This window comes from Caloenas nicobarica, chromosome 3 (genome assembly GCF_036013445.1).
Source record: "Caloenas nicobarica isolate bCalNic1 chromosome 3, bCalNic1.hap1, whole genome shotgun sequence".
NCBI classification, from domain to species: domain Eukaryota; kingdom Metazoa; phylum Chordata; class Aves; order Columbiformes; family Columbidae; genus Caloenas; species Caloenas nicobarica.
The window spans coordinates 34,521,868-34,544,222 of NC_088247.1; the positions used below are offsets into that span (position 1 = coordinate 34,521,868).

A 22,355-nucleotide genomic window follows, 5' to 3' on the forward strand; every position below is an offset into this window, starting at 1 on the left:
AGAGCTTCATAATAAGTGAAGCACTGAGTAAGTCCACCTCATTCAGAACCTGCACAGAAGTTATAATCAGCAGGACAAAAAACATCAGCTAAATCAGTTAGTGTTCAATATGAAGTCTTGTTTAGTGCCAAATTAAACTCTCTAAAACTCCTTTTCTCATCTCATTTTTATTTGATTCTTTATGTTAAAGATGTAAGTGAATAGAATGCCAAAGTCATATCTTTAATTTGCAAATAAGAAATAATTGAAATTTGATTAAATACATTTAATCAAATGGCAAGTCTGTTACCAGGATGTGATTATGAAGCCCTTCTACTATAGTGGATGAGTTTAAGCTTCTTTTTTTTTCAGGAAAAAAGTTACTTTCTTGCTTTCTAGCACTAGCATGTACATTTTACAAATACTTTCTGTACCTTATTTTTGTGATGGAGATACTTTGAGTGATATCACAGTTTTAAAAGTCAGTGAAAACCTTTGTTTCACTGAAGTGGAAGCCTTGATCGGGCATTGCTTTTTCTTCTTAAAGCTGAAATAAATATAAAAGTATGTCTCCTAGTATATTAGGTCAATCTTCTGCTCATGAACAAAGAACTCAGGAGTGAAGGGAGAAGATAAGGTTTTTCTCTAGAACAGGAAAGAAAGGCGGAGGGGGAAGGGAGAATAAACATCTCCATAGTTTCTCCTTAAAATTCTTAGCAGATCAATTCTGCCTTCCCCTTTGTGTTTTGTGGATGGAGAGTTTAGAGATGATTGGTGACAGAGCGGGGTTAGCATAAGAACCTTTTATTGAAATGAGGAAAAATGGCTCTCCAGGTCAAATACTTCCATATCCTTGTACTATCTTCTGAGATAACATGACTATATTGACTCCAGTTGCAAGCAGATTATTGCTGTAAAAATGTTCAACTGACAAAATTTCAGAATATATATTATAAATTTGTATAAGAGTCACATCTTTGTTGGCAAAATCTCCCTGGGATTTGCCTGATCCTGTGAACTGCAGTTTCCAGCTCTAGCTTAGCAAACTCATATGAGACATATACAACTCTAAGTAGACCATCAGTCCGATGCATCAGAATAAGAGTTTTCAACATGCTGCAAAACTCATCCCTAATTGTTTCTCTTCCAGTAACTTTTCTGTATTTTTATTACAGAAACCTCTTGTCATTCGACACAAAATTCCTTTCTTATATTGCATCCATGCCAGAAAATGCAAAATTAATTGTCTGAGTTGTCTGAATTCACACACGTGCTCTAATACATACACAACATCAGACCCCTAATATCTACACTGAAAACTAAAATGAGACTGTTTGATGTAAGAACATGTAAATGCCCATAGTGAACTGAAAAGGTGAGGGTACATTTTTTTAAAATGTTCCTCTTACTGCAACCACTGACATAACTGATACAGCTCTCCTATCTATCATTAATTAGTTTTTAATTGCTGTAGGTGAAAACTAGATTTAAACTAAAGTCTTGGAGGCATTAACATCCATAGTTATATACCACTTCAGTAAACAGGCAGCTTCATCAGTTCAGACTTCAATTACTTGTGAGGAAAATATCAAAGAATCTGAAGATTTTCTTTTATCTGCTTATAAGCATTTTGAGATCAGAGGCAAGAATTAAGGTACAGTAATATTACTGATTGATACAAACAAATTAAACATCAATGAAGAAAGTTATTGAAATGTCCAAAAGTATCCAAAATTCTTGGAAAACTGGATTTCTTCTAAAAGACTTTTTTCCTCAATTAACTGACTTGGTAGTGCCCAATAAAACTGAAAAGCTATTAAGCTAAGTTAATAATAAGCCAAGTGAATAAAGTTAATAACTATCAGAAACTATCTGGTTTTTTGTCAGCTTCTTGGCAACCAGTTGTAACCAACGGTCCTGGTGTCTGACTGGGAAAACTCTTGGCTCTAGGTAGACTGTTAGAGGAGAAATTTCAACATCAAAATAACAACTTGTTTCCATGTAGCTTCAAATTTTCATTTTGTTTCCTTGAATTATATGAGGAGATGGAATTTTATTCTCTCACATAACAACCAGGAGCTAGGGAAATTTAGTAACAACAGCCTGGATAGATGGTTACATATGACATATTAAGTGTTGCAATAGGATGTGATATGCTGCATATTGCATGTAACGTAAATCATTGAACACTTTAATGTTAAAGGTTCTTAAGTAATTTATGCCATTTACTGGCTAGTCCACAAGTCAGTGTTTCATGATTAATATTATACAGTTATGGGCTGTTGAACAATGCCAGTGGTCAGTTCCCTTCTTTTTCCACCACCTGAGTTTGTGGTTGCCATTAGCAATACCCTTTAATGCTTTATTGAACTTCCATTTACCTGTTTTGTCACCACGTAGATATATATTTCTGTTCTCTGTAGCCAAGTACCCACAGAATAATATGAATACTATTCTCTTTAAAACATAGTGTCATTATGAATACTTGCTTAAGCGCACAAAAAATGCTTGGATAGAGGCCAGTAAATATGGAGTTATGCCAATTTCAAATGCTATTGTCAAAGTCTTCTCATTTTTCTGCTTAGGTTTGTACACTCATTGAGTTTTACGATTTTATCATTCATAAAGAATACTGGGATCACATCCTGACTTTGACATTTCTGCTGGTTTTGCAACAGTATACACTCCACTTCATCATCTTAGGAAAATAGGAAAGGAAAAGAAAGAGAATTGTATTTTCTATTCATCATTGTTCAGCATACAAAATGCTACTCTGAGCTACTTGAAGTTTTCCCTGAAAATTTTAGCCCTAAATGGCTACTGAAATACACACAGAACAGAAAGGAGAAATCTATTAACTCAATTAAAATGGAAAGACAGGTGTCGAGCACAACAAATCCCACAAATTACTAAATATTCCCTTATCATCCTGTCCTATAAGGTAGCTGTGAAAGTAGATTGCCTCTTTGTTGGAAGAAATATCAAGCCAAATGCTATTACTGTACCCTCTCATTTTAAAAGAAGTTGTACAATGTGAAAATGTTTTATTCCTATAATTTATTGAACATTTTATTTTTCAGTATGCCTCTTTGTATGTGTTAAGAGATTTGTTTTCATGAAATAAATGTAAAGAAAGAGGGCTATAGGAATAAAAAATTGAATTCAAGGCAAAAATAAACTATCTACAGTCATGTGTCTCTCTGTAAAAATGCCAAATATCATTGACACTGGGATAATCGGCTGCTTTGTGTGACAAAGGGTATAGAAGAGGCATTAGGTCACTCGGAATCTGTACCAGATTTGTTGGCGATACCCATGCTTATCTGGTTCTTGCAGCAAGAAGCCCACCTGGAGATGAGCTGCAGTTCCATCCACATCTCTGCACCCCCTGACCTGGTGACTCACATCACATGAAGTCTCTGAGGATATGACTGACATGATGTGACCTGTCCTGCTTGTTTAGAGAGGTAGGACAGGAACAGCAAGTCCTACCTGGGGCTGGTGCCAGCAGAGTTTGTCTCTTATACCATGATTCCCCTGCATCACCCACTGATTCGAAACATACAATTAGACTCACCCTAAATGAGAAATCACTTTATATTATATCTACGAGAAATGTCATTGTAGTGTCAATTACTGTCAGTGAAGAGAGAATGGATAAACAGAGACATTTTTCTGGTGTGCATTCCTCTTTTATTAATAATATCAGTAATCAAAATCACTTGTCTTCTTAGGCAGGCTGGGGAATACAAGCAACAGCGACTGTTCATTAGCTCATTTACACAAGTACTTTTGCTAAATGGGCATATATTCTTGTATCCTCACTGCATGAACAGGAAGAGATTGCTGGAGCTCAAAAGAAACAAAGACAAGCCCAGAGGGACTGCAGATATTTATTTAATCACAGGACAATTTACCCGCTTTTCTTAAGCTATTTGCTCACTTGAATTCTAATACATCCATAACGAGAAATAGGCAATTCACCAAAGTTTCCGATCTAGACATCAAACCAAACCTGTTTTATCTGATTAAGTAAACTGAAAGGAAAATTCTGCAGTCTCTGGCGCACTGAAAGACAAAGATCCTCTCCTCCCTTGCCTTCACCCACAAACTTACACCTTGTCTCCAGGAACACATCACATGGGAAAGAAACTTATCAGTTATCAAAACTTTTATCACTAAGACTGGGATTAGAGAGAACAGAGAAACATGTTTCAAAATTAATGCAATAGAGAAATATGGTAGTAATAAAGGCAGCCTTATGCTTCCTTGTAATATTTCCTCATTTTGGTTATTGGTTTGCAATATCGTTATCTCATTAGAGCCTAAGCTACAAAGAAGGCTTCAGGATAATAGATCTTGCTTTAGGCACCAGAATGGAAGGGAATGGGACAATTTAATATTTTAAAGTCAGTGGAACTGTGTGTGGGCAGTAAGGAAGAAGGGCTTATCTATAGATTTACTGTGAAACAATTACACTCCTGCAAGCTCTAAATCCCTCTCCTCCTCACAATTAAAGGCATAGATAACTTCTTAATGTACGGCAGCTGACAGTTCAGATGATAGAAAGCCAATATCTATCAGTGTCTGTTTACTTCTTATTCTGTATGGCGAAAATCAGCCATTTGCAGAATCCACTTGAGACAAAAAGAGCTTGACTAGCAGCGTAGAGATAATTTCCAGTATGAAAATTTCAACCATCAGCTCTCTCTATTAAGACAGGACTGGATGTTTCATTTGAAGGGCAGAGGAAGAGTTACCAAAAGAGGAAGCACTGAGTTCAATGAGAAAGGGAAAACTCCTTTCAGGCAGAATTTCAAGCTCTTAAATGACTTCCTGAAAGCCTCTGCATGACTCGTGGATGTTTCTTTTGTTTTCTTGTTAGTCCTTGGAAAGGTAATTGTCAGAAAACTTGACCTGAACTTGCAAAGATTTTGTTCATAGGGAGAGCAGGGCAAAAGGAAAGGGTGTGGGATATTAACAGGTAAAATAAATCAAACCTTGAAGTCTTTCTTCAGTTTGTGCTTTAGAATTTATACAAAACTCTAACTAAACCTGGCAGAAGCTTTAGCACCTCAGGAACAACAGAATTTGGCCTGCTGTGTTTAGCTGTTGAGTTCTTACCTCTACCTATTAAACAGAACTACCGTACTTGTACCGCTAAATTCAGTACATTACACTAGTAAAATTTATCCAACCCACCAACAAGGGGCGCTTTTAATGCACGTTAGTGTTCTCTTCCACACAGAGAGTTATGAAACAGATCCAAAGCATCCTGCGGTTCTCACTGAACTCTTTGGAGGCAGAGAGGCTCGTCCACACGTTGCAGGATCACAGGAGCAGGGAGTTACTGCCTGGAGGAGTCAACCTACAGGACACTTGGATTGTCAGCTTAAGCACTCTTCTAATTGTTCTGTGTCCTTGTTTTTCCTATTAATTTCTTACCTTAAAGGATGTAAAAGGAAGACTGATAAACTGAACTGTGCCAATAGGAATCCAAATGAGAAGTTTGCATTGCCTCCAAAGTATCAGTAAAAACATCCCAATTTTCATATTACTTCTTCTCAGATTTCTGAATGCTCCTTCCATCTCTTCTCTGTTAATTTCACAGGGGATTCCTGGCTGATCCTTGTTATGAAGATTTTGCAAGGAATTTGTTTAAGGGGAGTTTAATGAAGATGGCTAGCAATATGTTGCTCATGTTATTACTACCTATAGAGTAACTGAGGAGACCTAAAACTTGTTCTCCATCTGCCAACATTTGTGGGTCTAAACCCAGACAGAAATGAAGTCAAAACCACTCCATATCACTTGTGTTCCTTCAGGATTTCAGTCTCAGAGAGACTGGTAGAAGACTAGGGCAAACAAGTAAAATAGCAGGTGCTGATCAACAGTGAAATTACTTTCTTCCTTTCTATTCACTGATCTATGACTGAAGTGATTGAAGATCACCTTCCTAGAAAATGGTATCAAAAATGCAGGCTCAGCTGTTTTTCACCTCACCGGTTATGTGGGTGTAAGTTTTTGCAGCAATTTTTTTTTTTTTGAAAGAAAAGACCTGTGCTTTGATCTTAAAAATGTATATATATATTTTTTTTATTAGCTCAATCATACCAATGCAGCATATTTTTGTGCTTAAACATATTGTGTAGAGACTTGCATCAAGAAAACTAATAAAAGGAATTGTAATAATTCTTGATTCTTGTTTCCAGTTCCTACACAGAAAGTTTCTGCATTTCTTTCTATCCAGTTTCTGAGTCTTGGTGTTAGTTTCAGTTGTTATTATTATTAGTGAATAGTTAAACACAAAGAGGCTTTCAGGGTTTGTTTGTTTGTTTGGGTTTGGGTTTTGTTTGTTTGTTTGTTTTTCATATTAGACATCAGAAGATGGCATGTTTGAAAAGATGTAAAAAATACTTTGAAATGAGATGCTACCAGATATTTTTGACATCTCTCAGAATCAAAGGTGTAATTACGTCTGTAACTTCTGCAACAATGTAACTTTTCTCATATTTACAACTGGGGTATTAGAGAGTTGGCTACAAAGCAGAATATTGCTTCCCTCTTTTTTTAACTCCTTGAGGCTTTTAAGGGATCTTTCAATGTGCTCTCACCAAAAAGCAGCATCTAATCACTGTGCAAGACACTACCCATTAGCCTCTATCATATGGGGAAAAAAAGAAGAAGATAGAATAATTTCCAATTCACAGGTTTTCCCTGTGAGTTTTGTGGAGGCTCAAAATTATTTTAAGAGCTTTTCATTTCACTGTTTTAAACAGAAAATACCAATCCACATTTTAATATTTTTTTCTTTTTAGCTTGAACTGTTTCGGTCACCTAACAATCCATTGTTCACAGTTTTCTGATATTAATAACTCTACATTTCCTTTCAAGGATCTGCTTTGAAAACTTGCTGTCTAAGCCCTTGTAAAAGTTTGATTTGAGCTGCATTTATTATTTTATAGTGAAGGACCTGTCAGATTTTCAATTATAAAGTTTTATCTTCAAGGACATTTACACCATCTTTGAATTCCTTCAGGGACATCTGAACGACCCTTTTAGGTTTCCATATATTTGACAGGATTTTGTGAGGTTTTTCTGAGCTACTGTAGATATTTCATGGGGGCTTTCTTAGCCTCATGGTGCAAGCTTACTGCATATAACTCCTGAAACCGTAATTTAAGCATAGAAAATCAGCATGGGATGATATTTTACATAGTATTCTATAGCAACTTTTTCAGTTACAGATAATGTAATAGTATCTTTATTTGTGAGTTGCCTTACAAAACTTAAGTACTTTGTCCTGCAAATGTGCAAAGAATTTAGGACTGTGGAACAGCAGTTTGGACTCATGTTAAAACCTACTCTATTTCAAATATAATCAATTTATCTAAGCATCCAGTTTTTTGAAAACTGAGTTAACATCTCTGTTGCATTAGCGTCTAGGGAAAACACAAAGAGTGATGTTGTATATGGCCACAGCATGACTTACAGCTGTGATTTCACCAAAAAAGGAGAAAAAAAACCACTGCATAATTTCAACCCATTGAAATAAATCCTCCAGGAAAGTAGTGAAGTAAGGTCCTGTAAAATTTAGACTACAACTAACGAGCTTTGAGGGCAATACAAAGGGAAAGTAGCTACATTTGAAAGGCGAATTAGTGGAAACCAACTTCCTCTTGATGCCTCCACTTTCTTTGTTGCTTCAAGTTCTCTGTCAGCTTTGCTATACTCTTCCCTTATGCTTTACTGAAGAGTTTCTTCATCTCACCATCTAAATTCAAACAATTTTGCTATCTTCTCCAATTGACATATTGGCTAACAGGTGACCTATTTCCTATGGAAGATTAGTTAAGTAATCTTGAATATGATCAGTAACATTTGAAATGATTTCTGGTTAAAAACCATTACCTAGAAGAGTAAACACTATCTGTATAATTTGCATTTTTGCTTTGAACATAACAATTAAGAAAATGGATGATCTTGGAAATAAATATACACTGAAGAAGGCTAAACAAATGAACATCTCTGAAACCAAATAGATTAAACAGAGTTGGCAAGATTTCTGTCCAAATCAGTTGCTAATTAATATCTTTGTTAATCACATAGGTCATATAGGATAACTGTCTATTAAATAGGGTGCTAGTAAAGCAGCTGGAGCTGAAAGTTTAGTTTTACACTCTGTGGTTGATTCACTGTGTCACTCTGTTCAATAAAGTTTAAACAACTGCACTTTCTTACCATAAACATGTTGAGGAAAATAGAAGGATGCTCAGCTATGGCAGTAACGAAGGACTCAGTAGTGTCTATGAGCTGAAAAAAAACACACTACGGAGAAAACATGCCAGTGAGCAACCTCTAAATAATATTCTAACAGCCTCTCCCACTGCTGCTGTAGGAGAGAGGAAACTGGGCTAGATGAGCCGTTGGTCTCACCCACTGCGGCACTTATGTTTTCAATTGATGTATGCTTCCATCCCTGGCATTACTTGCTGCTGCACTTATCAGGCATGGAGTCCCAGGTGAAATTGTATTGACTGACAGTCTGAGGAATGATCGGTGGGACATTGGGATCATCTCTTTGGCTTGCTATTGAGCTTTAACTGAACTAAACTTCTTGAGCATTGAGACAGTCTATCTGACCCATTTTCCACAAATAAAACAAAAATAGTGAGGGCAAGCTGGTCTTCATGAATATTGGCAGAACAATTTCTAGCCCTGAAAACAAGCACAGAAGTAATTACTTCTGAGGAGGAGAGGGATTCTTAGCTTATGAGGAAACACCAGTGCCAACATAGGTTTCTTTGAACTTTGTCAGTACTTCAAAACTCTGAGCAGTCTGGAGCATTTAAAGCATTATTTTTTGAATACATTTAATAGCAAGGAATAGTGTTCTGAGCACTACCTAAATAAACATTTCAAAAGAGGAAACAAAGAGGAAAACGTATTTTGTTTACTTTTTATGGCATCTCCCTTGCAATGGCCATAGTTAGGGTTGAGAGGTATTTCTATTATGACATTTAGAGGTTTAAGAACACAATCTGTTGTGTTAATATTGTTCACATTTGTTCGCTACTCAAATACGAAGCACTATGAAAGTGTGGTAAAAATCCAGTCTGGCTGGTTCTGAGTTATGGATAATGAGCAAACACACTTCTGCATAATTTGAAAAGTGTTTAGGTTGCCCTTTTAAACTCCAATTCACGTAACTTTTAGCTTGACAGATACCTGCCTTTGGCATGTTTGAAGAAATGTGTTTTTAAAATAATCAAGTTATGCATCTTAAAACTGCCTACCTCAATCACAACTGTGCCACATTGCATATTTACTAAAGGCCACTTTTTCCCTAGAGAGAAATATGTGCAGATGTGCATGACTCTCAATGAAGTCATGCACGTATCTGTGTGTAAAATGTGGCAATAAAGCATGAATAAAATAGTAGAGTTGAAGAAGGAATGAAAATTATAAGAGCTACTGGAAAATAACTCCACTCCAAATGCAAGGTGCATGGGAATACAGGGAGAACTCTCTCCATAAATACATATCTTTGTCCAATTTCATGTGAGGATCTCACAGATCAGTGCAGAGCAAAACTTATGATTAAACTTCAGTTTAACTTTCTTATAGACCTTAAGAACATTATATATATAGTACATATATCAAGTATTATATTTACTCCACAGCACTCTGGTTTCTTTATTCTCACATATGAATTATCCAGGTAACTTGCATAAGAATTTCACTCTGCTGACTTGCTGCTTTTTCTTTCATTGTTCCTCAAATCCTTGAGAACTCCAGCTATACAATCATTCAGTCTTATAGTGAAGAGCAACCAAATGTTACAGTGGAAATGAAAAACTGTGCATTGATTTTATATATCATAACTGAAAAATCAAATCATGAATTATTTTTACATAAGTCTGGAATTTAGTTAGAAGTAAACTAAATAGAATTTAGTTAGAACTAAATTCAATTTAGTTCATTTTATGAACTACACTTACACAATAGTTTTCATGGGTTTAAATTAATCCTCACCTCTGATGGGCATCTTAGTGATTTCATAAGTCATCACAACTCAGTGAAGTTCCAAAATTACACATATCATAAAATTTAAGTTCACCTTCATTGCATCTAATTCCTGCCAATCATTTGTTTTCTTATCGTTACTTGAGAAACACAGCTGGCAATCTTGTTTGTTTTGTTTAGTTTTGGTTTTGTTTGTTTGTTTTGTTTTTGTATTTTCGTCTTATGTTTTTCCCTCATTCAGCAGAAACATGATTAAAGACAGCATACACATTTTGGCAGATGCGTGATTGCCTCTGAAACCCTCCTGTGGAATGGATATTTGTGGAGACTTATGGGCATGTGTAATTTTCTCCCCTTAAAATATGCACAGCCCAGCCTTTGTGGTTCTAATCCATGACCTGAGGCCCACATACAGACCTTCAGATTTCTGGACAGCTGCATCAAGACATAACTTGTACGGATTTTATTTGAATTTAAAATTTGTCTCATTTCAGTCATGCCATGTAAGTTTTAAATGGCATCTTCATTTGTATCTACTGACGCTCACATTTGTATATCACTGCCATTTTATTTGAGACATGGGAACCATGGTAATGTGACCCTCTCGTGCTGTAAGCAGATGCTCTTCTCTGCAGCAACAGCCCAGCTCCTAGAAGAAACGATTTATGTCAGGTCCACTGCCCTTCCTTGATGGGCTCCAGGAGCCCCAGGAAGCACAGGATGAGTTTCAAAGCAGATACAGTACTGATTGCAGCTCCCTTGATCTGTTAATCACAGAATGTTAGGGATTGGAAGGGACCTCGAAAGATCATCTAGTCCAATCCCCCAAATTATGTTCAACCCTTCAGAGGTAAAGCTCAGTAAAACTAGGACATGTGATGGCATTTTTCCAAGCGAGGGAAAGTTGCGTGTGGAGGAGACAAAGTGTTTTATCTTTGGAAGCCAGTTGCTCTAGTTGGAACATATTAGACAGATAATAAAAAGTACTTTCTGTGCCTCTTTACCACAACCAGTTTCACTTCATCACTTGTATCTATCTGTGTGTCTGTCTGTCTATCTATCTATCCGTCTAAATGTGTAAGTATATATTTATGTGTGTATACCTCTATCTATGACCTATTCTATTGATATGACATATTGCACTAGAAATTCATTTTTTCTAGTCTAATTAATCTATTTAAGTTTTTCTGAGGAGTGATTTTTCATTGGCCAATCTCCTTTCTGCATTGCTAGACAGAAGGAATTCTGGGCTCCAAGAATCTACATTTTTAATAATTTAACCTGAACCCTATATTCCACACCAGGAAAAATGAATGAATTAATGATTTAAGCCTGTTAAACTCAGTGGGATGCATTTACAATTAGAGCAAACTGACAAAACTCCTTTTAAGTGAATGAAATGGTGACAAGCTACATGGCTGAGCAGATGGCCTTCCCTCTCCTCACCTACGAGAGCAGTACAGTCCAGTCCTTGTGAGGGGATAAGTTACCCTGGTTTTGAAGACTAAACCGGACTCAGTCTATAAGAACAGGCCTGTTAATCACTAGTTATGTGTGCGCTTCTTTGTGCAGGTGAGTGTGTCTAAACAATATAAGCTTCCCCAAAATGAGAAAATGTCTACATTGTCCTTTGTGGACCAAAGGAGGAAAAAAAACTTTGGTGCCTGGTCAATTGGTGTGGATTCCCTAAGACACAGGGCTTCCTTGTGTTTGACACCAGCTGTATGGTGGAGCCAGACCAGTATTACATCGTGTATGACCTGGATCTCCTCTAGGTCTCAAGAAGGGCCACAATATAGCACAGATATGGCTGTTAGGTCCAGAAAATAACTTCCGTGTTGCTACGCAGTGTAAAGACTGGGGATACTTTTTAGCAGGGGACTTCTCAGCACTACTGCAAGGATCCTGATACAGTTAATGGGAAGAGTGACACAGGCAGATGCCAAGTGAGGAGCGCCAAGTGAGGAGCTTCTTGAAGGAGTCAAAATTGTCAAAATTCTTATCCATGTGTAAGACCACCAGACCATATGCAATTTCCTGCAGTGCAGATTAGAGCATGTATGTCCACATACAGGTCACAGCCTCCAAGACCTTTCCTGATTTAAGTTCTGCAATAGTCACATTTTTCACAAAACACAGATAGTAGCTACTTTAATATGCTTCTGCCCAATAACTCACTGGCTAGGGGGCTCCCCCACAATGCGGCACACACATACTCCAGTCACTTTTGAGTCAGTGTTCAAGCCCACCTCTCCCACTCTGCAACCGTATTTACCAGATTATAGGCTATCTTCAGGTGGTTGTGGAGAAGGTAGGGGCAGAGCACTCTGTTTTGCTTTTGGTTTGGTTTGAAGGGACTTCTGAAGTTTGTCTAGTCAGTCCTACATCCTACTTGAAGTAGGACTGTCATCAAGACCAACATTGCCATTACAGGTCTTCCATCAAAGGAATGAATCTTTGGCCTAGACAGTATATTACATGATACATATGACCCCTCACATAAAGGTAATTTGGTTTCTCACCTGAAACTAGGGCAAATTCCAGTTTTTGCTGCAGAAAAATCAAGATTACCTGGAACAGAGATCAAAACTGGAGCCCTCATCTTCCTGCCAGGTAATCGCTCTTTCATCAGATTAAATCTTCCTGTAGCCTAAAGAATATTTAATTATTCTATCCAAAGTGGAACACTTTTAGCGAAAGGAACTGAGACAAACCTCTTCCAGAACACCTCTGCAATTGGTGGCTGCAAAGCTCCTGTGGGAAACAAGGTGCGAATTCCCCCTAGAAAAAAGAATTTACTCTGTGTCCTTCAAGCTCTGCACAAGGTACTGGTTAGAAAGGTGAGATGCTGGGAGCACTAGCACAACCATTGTGTCTTCAGTGGGTTAACATCTTGCATTTTGTGTGTGTGAAGCATGACTGAGCATGATCCGAGAGGTAAAGCCCTTTTCATCAAAACTTATGCCAGACCCATTTGAGTCAATAGAAAGAAATAGGCGTTGCAACCCATGATTCAGCTGATACCCAATGTTTGCAAAGAGGAATGCTAATAAAAATGCCTCAGGATTAAATGAGAATAATGTAGATATTTTAATGCACCCAATTTTCTATATTATGAGGGAGTTAGGGAGGACTGCTCAGACGGTCTTTGATTCTAGCCCTGTGTGTAGAAGTGCAATCTGAATTTTGTAAATCCTAGGATAGCTCTTTGGCAGCAATTACCTCTTCCTTTCTCTGATTATTTGCTAACATGCTTTTACTCATTTTCTTACCTGGTGGTGTGGGAAACTTTTAGTATTGTTTTCCAGATGGTGAAATTATTTGAAGGAAAGGTTTTCTCTTTCTTTAGTATACACTGTATAGAAAAGAACGGAATCTGTCTTCATAAACTTTATGTAAGTGAAAACATTTTTAAAAAGCACTGTAAAGTGTCCGTTCATAACAGACCATACGGTCGTAACTGATGGTATGCTGCCTTTAACAGTAGCAAGTTTTGTTTGTTTCCCTGTTCTCCTCATATTATGTCTAATGTTTTTATTGCTTTTGTAGAACGAGGTTTTCATTGCATCAGATGCTGACATGTTATCTTTTTTTCCTGATGGTAAGGCTTTTTTTCTGAACAGTCACAAAGAAGTCATTGCATAACTCCCTGAACATCCTAAATCAGATTATTTGTTTAGAATTGCAGATTATGATCAAAAGGACTACTTGAGCCATATTTCTGCATTCAGAATTACAAATGAAATAGAGCCATCACTAACGCATTATAATCTATTTTGAAAAGAGCATCATGCTGAGTAATGAAGAATCATGATGCCAACATTTTTATTTTTATTAAAATATAGCACTGTGACACAGAAGGATGAAGGCTCAAATGAGAAGACATTGACGTTCCCGCTCATGATTTTCACACACTCTTCTCAAGACTGTGTAGCTCTTGCTGCATATCAGCTAAACAAAACTGCAAACTACAACAGCTGAGACGGTGTATTTCACGTGTTTTCAGACACATCCAGCTCTCGTGTAAACTGAGATGCATTAAAATATAAAGATGTCTGATGAATTCTGACAGACTGTAGTTCTCCAAATGAAAAGGTCTTTCCGTGTTTGCTCAATTTTTTTGTTGATACTATTGGCATCCAGTAAGAGCAGGACCCGCATGTCTGACAGCAATGCAATCCACTTACCTTTAACGATTGAAGCCCGTGTTTTTGGAGTTTGTTCTGAGTTTACCACTGACTTGTCTGTAATTATTCAGCATGTGGATTGGTTAAATACTGAGAATTCATGACCTCTAACATGATTAAACACATGCTTTTATGTTGAATTATTAATAAAAGCAGCTAATTATTTTGTATGACCTTTTGCCATGAATATACCCTTTGACTGTTCTTGAGATCAAAAGGCATCTTCAGAAACAGAGATCAAAAGAATTCATCTGCAACTCGTAGAATCAGCTTCCTTCATGATCTACAAACTGCTTATTTCAAATCAAAGCTTGATTTTACTGTTGGTTCACTTGAGATTACATACATCGCTGATCACCCTGCGTTTGGATATGAAAATGGGAATTGTATCTTATTTTTTATTTATTGAATATAACATTAACTTGTACACGTGCATGGATGCATGTGCACACATTTTTAATTTCTGAAAAAGTAATGTTAGATTATGTAATCACTGGGAATATTCAGTGCATAAAATTAATACAAGTTCTACAATCTATTTTTGAAAAGTGTTCTTCAATAGAACAGAATCACAGCTCTCAGTGAATTTGCAGTTGATTATGCCCAGATTTTGCTGCTTTTGGATGAATAATAAAGTCTGTAGAGATGCTCTGTTAAGGCAGGGGGAGAAATCAGCTTTTCTCCATCCTGAAAATATTAGGATGTTTCAATCTATTGTAAAGGTTAACATAAAAACTGTAAAAAGGTGTACATTGGTGGGTATTCCGAAAGTTGCATACAATAAGTTTATAAGTTTGAGACACATTCTCTTTAACTACTAACGGAGCTAGTGCTCCAAATTGGCACAAAACCAAATCAAACCAACCAAACACAACACACACACAAAAAACCCAATAAAAACCAACAACAACATCAAAAGCCATGCTGTGCTGTGCATCTAAAACTAAATTAATAAAGCTCTTAGATGTTTACGTACAAAATACTCAAGTGAAAAACATCTGTCCAGGCAGCTGTTCAATGGCAGAATGTCTCAGGATTGTCAGGTGCCTCTTGGTAAGCCTACAATTTTGAGTAGGACTGGTACTCTCACAGAAAGCAGAGCCAATTTCTTTTTTAGAATAGTAATGTTAATAAGGTTGTCTCTGCCTAATTCTGCTGCTTAGATTCAGATCTCTGTATATAAACCCCAGGTTTGGAAGTAAACACACTGATGTCTCTGTATCTTTTATTTCAGTCACAGTTGAAAAGATAATGTGAAAATGTGGACGTTCCAATCTACATAATGACTGTCCACTTTACAAAGCATCTGCATCACTTTTATGCACAAAAGATGCACAGAAAATGGTAAACAAAGTCTAGCTGTTGATATGTCCCCATAATTAAAGGCTGGAGAATGTTTTCTTATTTTTCCCCTGGCTTTCACTGAGAAGTAAGTACTGCTGTCAGAATGAAATTAGTCTCTACATTATTTGGTCTAATTTATTTTTATCATTTGAAGTCTAAAATGAAAGTTCCAATGTGTTAACAGTTTTCTGTAGTTGGGATGGTAAATTTATTTTTCAAATTAAAAAAAAAAAGGACTTTAGCTCAGAAGTCCACCACCATGTTTATTGATTAAAAAGTTAGGGTTTTTAATAAATTAATTTAACATGTTAAAAATATAGCTATTTAGACTATCCAAGAACAAAAAATAGAGATGAGAATTTTAAAAGTACATACTGTTTGTCACATCTGAATACTTCTGTGTTTAGAAAGATCAGTTCTCATCTACTTAAGAATTTAATGTATTGTGATAAACCTATATGTACGGAATGCATCTGACTCCATTACTAATTTCTTATCTCTTGTCCTGTCCTCACTCTTGACCCTCCTCAGCTGAAGATATTCCATATTCCATTTCTGGCCAAGAAAGTCTTAACACAGCCTTCACAGCACAGCTTGCGTAAATAATGTAATTTGACATAGAAAAATAGTTTCTTAAGTTAACTGGTGAGCTTTCATCACTATGTTTCAGCTAAAAGGCAGCTTTTATTTCCAATCTACTCTTAAAGAAGTACTGTTTTGAGGTTTTATGATCTTAATCGCTCTCAGGATATCCGAACACAAGAAATGTTTAAGGAGACCAAAATCAATTGACAAAATCGCTCAAGAGACCTTCATGCAATTTATTTATAGTAGTGAAAACGACACAGACTTGAGACCATCCATCCACCCGTGTACAAATGTGGTGGATCCTCTCAGGTGACAGCGAGCTCTGAATGGAAGCGTCACCTCGACGCCGCGCAGCCCCACGCCTGCCACAGCTTATCTTTTCCACTAATAATACAAAGTATTATTAATGCGCTCCCCTCCGTTTCGGCCTTGCAAATTCGGACATGTCCTGCAGGGCTCCCCGTTCCTTTGCCTTCCAGACTACGGTGGTCCCTGCCTCCGCACCACGGTGACCGCCACCATTCTCTCTCACCCCCCGCCTGGCCTCAGCCCTGCGAGCGGGAGGAAAGGCCCACAGCATGAGCCAGTGGGCTCCGGCAACACCCGCAGGAGACACCCCTGTTCGGCCAAGATAAACACGAGAGCGCCGAAGCGCGCCTCCACCGAAGGCCTCCCACCGGAGCGCCTCTGCGCTGGGGCCGAGCCCACCCCAGGGCCCAGCGCGGCGCGGAGCTCCGGGCCCGCCCGCCGGCGGCCCCTCAGCCCCGGGCGGAGCCGCCGCCCGCCAGGGAGCGGCGCGGGGCGCAAGCGAGGGCGGGCGCTGCCCCCCGCCATGGAGCCGGGGAGCGGGCCCTGCGGCGGGGCTGCGGCTGCAGGTGGGTTGGGGCCCGAGGCCCTCAGGCCTTCGCGGGGAGGCCGTAAGGGAGGCTGGGCGAGGGCTCCGGGCGGGAGGGAGGGAGGCAGCGGCCTGCGGAGGTGCCCGCTGCCCGCCGCCATGGCGCGGTGTCGGTAGGCAGCCGCCCCCGGCCGCGGGTGTCACCTAGTTTGGGGACACCCTTCGTGCTTGTAACCCCGCGTGTTTGGGGGGAGGCCTGAGGGTGGTCGGGGACAGCAGAGGCGGATCCAGGGAGAGCAGCGGGCTGGGTCAGGCCGCCGAGGCTGGTTCTGCATGCTGGAGGCCCCGCCTGGGCAGTCCTGGGTGTTCCAGGAGCGGTTTCCTGAAGAAGTGTTCCGTTTAATTGTTTTATTTAGAAGGAAATGGCAGCTTTCACATTAAACTTGCATCTCTTACTTTGTATTATTAATGGAAAAGATAAGCTATGAATGACATGTCTACATGCATTCAGACTTGGTTTTCTCTCCTAATACACTACAACTCTGAAGTTTTTCTCTTACTCGTTTCACTCAAATCACAAGTAAGAATGCTGTATTGTTGCTAAATTGTATGGGATAGGTGCTGGAATTCAATTAATGTTCTTACTGCTCTGCTTGTTAAAATAAGGTTGCATTAAATATACAGCTACAACGGAAAAGCGTTATCAAACACTTAATAATATTTTTTCCTGAAACTGTTTGTTTCTAATGTCAGGGAATTGAAATGACTGTTTCTGATCCCCCTGTCCTTAGGAATTTAGAAATAAACTAGCGATTGAACTTAATAAAGTGTAAAAGATACTCGTCTATGGACTTGGCTGTGAATGCCTGGCAAGTCGCTTCCATGGTTCACCATCTTTTACAACTTCCAGTGCTTCATAAATTAATATTTAGGCATTATGTATTTAATTGTGGTTATAGTTTTGTTAGTATATATAAGACTGAGTTTTTCATTGCATACTCCATGTTAGAGTACTGTGTTCCTAGTATTCCTGCTATTCTCTCTTGTCTTGTTTTCCAAACATTTACTTTCTTTTGAACAATCTCATCTTTCATTCTGCCAATGTAAAATATGTGTAAGAAAGCCAACAACAATGTTTTTTTAAAATACAATGTTTGCTTTCTGGTAACTTTCCTTCCACGGAAGGTTACTGATTTTGCAGATTTAAAAACTTGTGGAAATGGAACTACTCAGGTAAAGGCTGAAAGTGTGAAATTGAAAAGGAAATTATTGTGGTATTTTAGTCAATATATTTTAACATGGGAAGAGGAGGAATGCAAAATAATCCCTCTGTAATCCTCTGAACTCTTCATGGTTGCCTCTTTTTGAACTCTGCTTTGAAATTCTTCATTCAAGAACTAGTGCAGTCGTTGCAATAGGTCAAACTTGAGATATACGGCTGCTTTCGTGTTGCAACTTGGCACTATATAAAGATGGTTTTTTTTTTCCACAGTCCAAAAGACCAGCTGTAAATTTACACTGTATGTAATTATTATTAGCACATATGAAACTTTGTAAATGACTAAGGGTCTGACTCTCATGGCCTGGCTCATAAAACTAATGAGAAGTATATCCTCCGTTTCCAGACCAAATGGATTTACACCCAGCTGATTAAAAGATCACTGCTTTGTTTGGTAGGGGAAGAAATCTGTGCCAACTTAAGAATAGATAAATTTCCACCATTGAGTTATACTTCAATTTCTGAACAGCAGTATTTATAGAATAAATTCCCTTTTGTGCAAATATATGCATGTCTTTAGTAGTAAGAATACTAAAGAAAAACACAGTAGTGGTAGTGGTAGTGTGTGCCAGATTCATTAGATATTGTGACACAGCAAAAAAACAACTGTTGGAGGAGAAAAAAAAGAGTGCAAATAGAAGAACTCTCAGTTTGTAGGGAGAACATATACAAAATTTAAAATGACCAGTAATCTCAGGCTTGCATTAGAGTGTTTTACTTGGCCTATTCTAATGGGAATAGAGCAGAAGTGAATTCTTTTATCTCTTTAAGACTCCTGTGGTGCATAAGCTGTCCTTTCTGTCAATACTTTGTAATGTTTCCTTAAGAAGACTGACAGAGCTGACCTCTTGAGTGACGCGAGATTCTTGTATATTAAATCTGATACGGTATTTCTCTTCTGGACGTGTCACTACAACAGCATGTTAGAAAAAAGACAGTTAAAAATACCTGTTGAATGATTCTGTTCAGAGAGCAAAATGCCAGAGCTGTCCAAACCTGGAGCTAATCTAAGCATAGAGTTATGGAATATTGATGTACTTGTGGTATCTCAAATTGGGAGGAAATAATTTCCTCATGTGATCTCACTGAAGAGTGATGCACAGTAACTTTATTAAAGGCCAAACTAATTGTTCTATGTTCATTTGATTTGATTCGATTCTATGTTAATTTGATTAGATTACAAACTTCTTTTAAAAGGTACTGATTTTAGCCATGCAAAATTTCTCTTGTTGGTTAGGCACTTAAAAGGTTTTTTTGAAGGTCTCAGCTGAAACTGCTGGTGGAGCACCAACTCATCTCACTGAAGGCAGCTGTCCCCAGCACATGCATGTGCATCTGATCTAGCCGTAGTCACTCTCTCTGTAGTTCAGGGAGGTAAAAAAGTGTTTCTAGGTCGTCGCTTAGCCTAATCACAAGGTAGATGTACAAATCACTTTTTAACATTAGAAATCTCTGTTTCTGCCCATTGATCAAAAAGAAAGCCTAGACAGCTAGCTCGGCTGTAGCCTCCTAGACTGCAGATTTCTGTACTCGAGATAAGTCTTTCCTCTAAAATGTTACTGAAATCCTGAGGGATTACACTTGTTTATGTTCTTAAGTGCTGTGAAATTGTTATAATTGGGGAATGTTAAAAGGCTCTAAAATATTTTTTCAATTCCTTCATGTTATTTGGTTTTAGAGAATTTATATGACTTGATTTTAGAAGCTAAAATTATTTAAAAGTTAAATTGTTTGAAGAAATAAATCATGTTGTATTCAAATCAAGTTTCCTTGTGTTTTCGGCATAATGTATTTTAAATATTTGTTATTTTCAGTATCAGTTCAGTATCTTGAGTCCATATAAAAAATATGCTGGAGGAATTGTTTAGGCTCGTGGTAGTAAAACCAAGTTTTTCCCTCAGAAAGTATGCCCACATTACATAACTTTGTGTATTCTGAATATATGTTGTTTAAAAATGACACTGTGGAGTAGCCTTGGTGTAATATACATTTTTACAATAAAAACTCCTTAATTGGAACACAAGACATACTTCAGTTCATCTTGATTAGGCGGCTGTCCCATTATCATTATTTATTTTATACACAAAAGACAGTATTGTTAGGCATACCAATTAATCCAGGTTTATTTTATTGTTGCTTGATGTTGTGGCCTTATGTGTCTGTAGCTCAGCCCAGTTCCACTAGAGCACTCACAGCATTTTGTATGTCATTTTATGCTCTGTTATAATGAGTCAGTATCTTGGTTGCTATTGTGTAATGCAGAATGAGGTTACAAAGATGTGGGTAATTTTTTTGCCTCAATCTGCAGTGTGTAATTGACAGACTAGTTAAAGTAAAAAACAGGACAACAAAACATTTATTTCCTATTATGTTTGTGCCTTTAAAGACAGACCATACACTTAAATTTAGAAGGAAAACCATTTTTTGGTTATTCGTTACACACTATTATTTAGGACTGTGTGAAGATTTTTAGCTGTGTAGTGGTGGTGAGTGGCAATTTGTTTCTGTCCTGACAAATCTTTTTATATTTTCCATCTATTTCAAATGTGAAGGAAACTGAGCCCTTGAATGGCCTGGAAGTTAAATGAATTACAGTCTATTTTGTGTCTTAATTAATTTTTAAAATGTTCAATCTTAAATGATAATGATCTGAATAACAAATAAATGTCCTGTTGTAAGCAATAAGGTTTTGTCTATGACATTTGCAGAGGTTTCTTCCATTATTAGCCATGAATTTCATGGGCAAACTTAGAGATCATGCCTAAGGTGTGCAATTCTGTGATATAAATGGGTATTACTCAAACATTGAATTATTTCAAGCAAGTTTGGGTTTCAGTTTTATTTTGAGATGCCTTATAATTTTAAATCACGGTAGAACTTAACTCCTTTCCCCCTACCACTCTGTGACTTCCCTGTTTCCAAGATGTCAGAAAACAGTATGTAGCACTCAGAAAGGTAAATTATCTATAGTTATTCACCTCCCTTACCCATAAACACCTCCAAAAGACTACTTTAAAGCTCTAGAGCTGATGATTCACCTGTGCAAGCTTATCCCTTGATGGCTGGGTGCCACACATGCGGAACACAGAGCTGGCTGAGAGAGACCAATGGTCGTGAGCCCAGGAGCTGGGGCAGGCTCAGCCCAAGATCACTGTGGGGTTTTTTTCTCAGGTAGAATTTTGATCTGGCTGTAGACTTAACTGTATCACTTTCTGGAACACTGTCTGGGAGACCAGTTCCTCTCATTCATGTACACTAATGCAAAGAATAATGAAGATGTCATCCTTGCATTTCTGTTAAAGACAGAAAATTACTGCCTGTTGTTGCCACTGGTTCAATTGTGGCACGAGGTAGAAAAACCCAAATAGCATCCAGGAGTATTTTTTCCTCTCGAGACTTAATTTGGTGTTGTGTGCAGCACTGAAGGCAACTGCTGTGCATTCCAGGGCTGAGCTGTTCGGTCATGTGTAGTTAACAGTGAAAAAAAATAAACAGTGGAGAGATAAAAGATGGAAAAGCATCTTCTGACAGCTAAGAGAGTGCTAGGGGAGGAAGGGGTGCTTTTGTGCCAGTAGTGGGCTCAGGGAATTGTCTTTGTTTCTTGATGTTTGACCTTGACTTCCAGACTTTGACAATGTGTTATCAGTATGAAAGTGGGTACCAGTAACTAGCAAGATGCATAAACAGCCCTTTTGTGGGGTTGCAGATTTTTTAGAAACAGAAGATTTTATAGCTTGCTAAAGGGACTGTAACGAATGGTTTAAGTTTAGATGCACATTTCATGGCTTTCATGGATGTTTTCAGTTTTTAATAACAATGAATGTTTTGAATGAATTGTTTAGTTTTTTTAAACAATAGCGTGAAAGCCTCGACCTTTGAATGGGGTTAAATGTATGAAGTTTCTGACTCAGAAGAAAATAAAAAGGTGATAATCTGAAAATAGTGGGGTTTCTTTCTAATTAGTGGGAGTTATTTCCTCTTCACATGTTGCAGAAAGTGTGAAAAATAAGGTGAGACTAACCAGAAGGCTATCTTGCTGTACTTAATGGTGTAATATGAGCTGCTGCATCAAATGCAGTTGCAAAACAGTGGGCTGGCAGGTTGGTAGAGTAGGGTA

General features: G+C 37.9%; 1 protein-coding gene across 1 annotated transcript in view; it reads left to right on the forward strand.

The window, feature by feature from the left end:
* Window positions 1–16,956: 16,956 nt before the first annotated feature.
* The window catches only part of MEI4 (meiotic double-stranded break formation protein 4), a 72,827-nt gene continuing 67,428 nt past the window's right edge, over window positions 16,957–22,355 (forward strand). Inside the window, exon 1 of the mRNA XM_065632696.1 lies at window positions 16,957–16,999. Within this exon, the coding sequence (XP_065488768.1) occupies window positions 16,957–16,999 (43 nt within the window). The remainder of the gene's footprint in view (window positions 17,000–22,355) is intronic.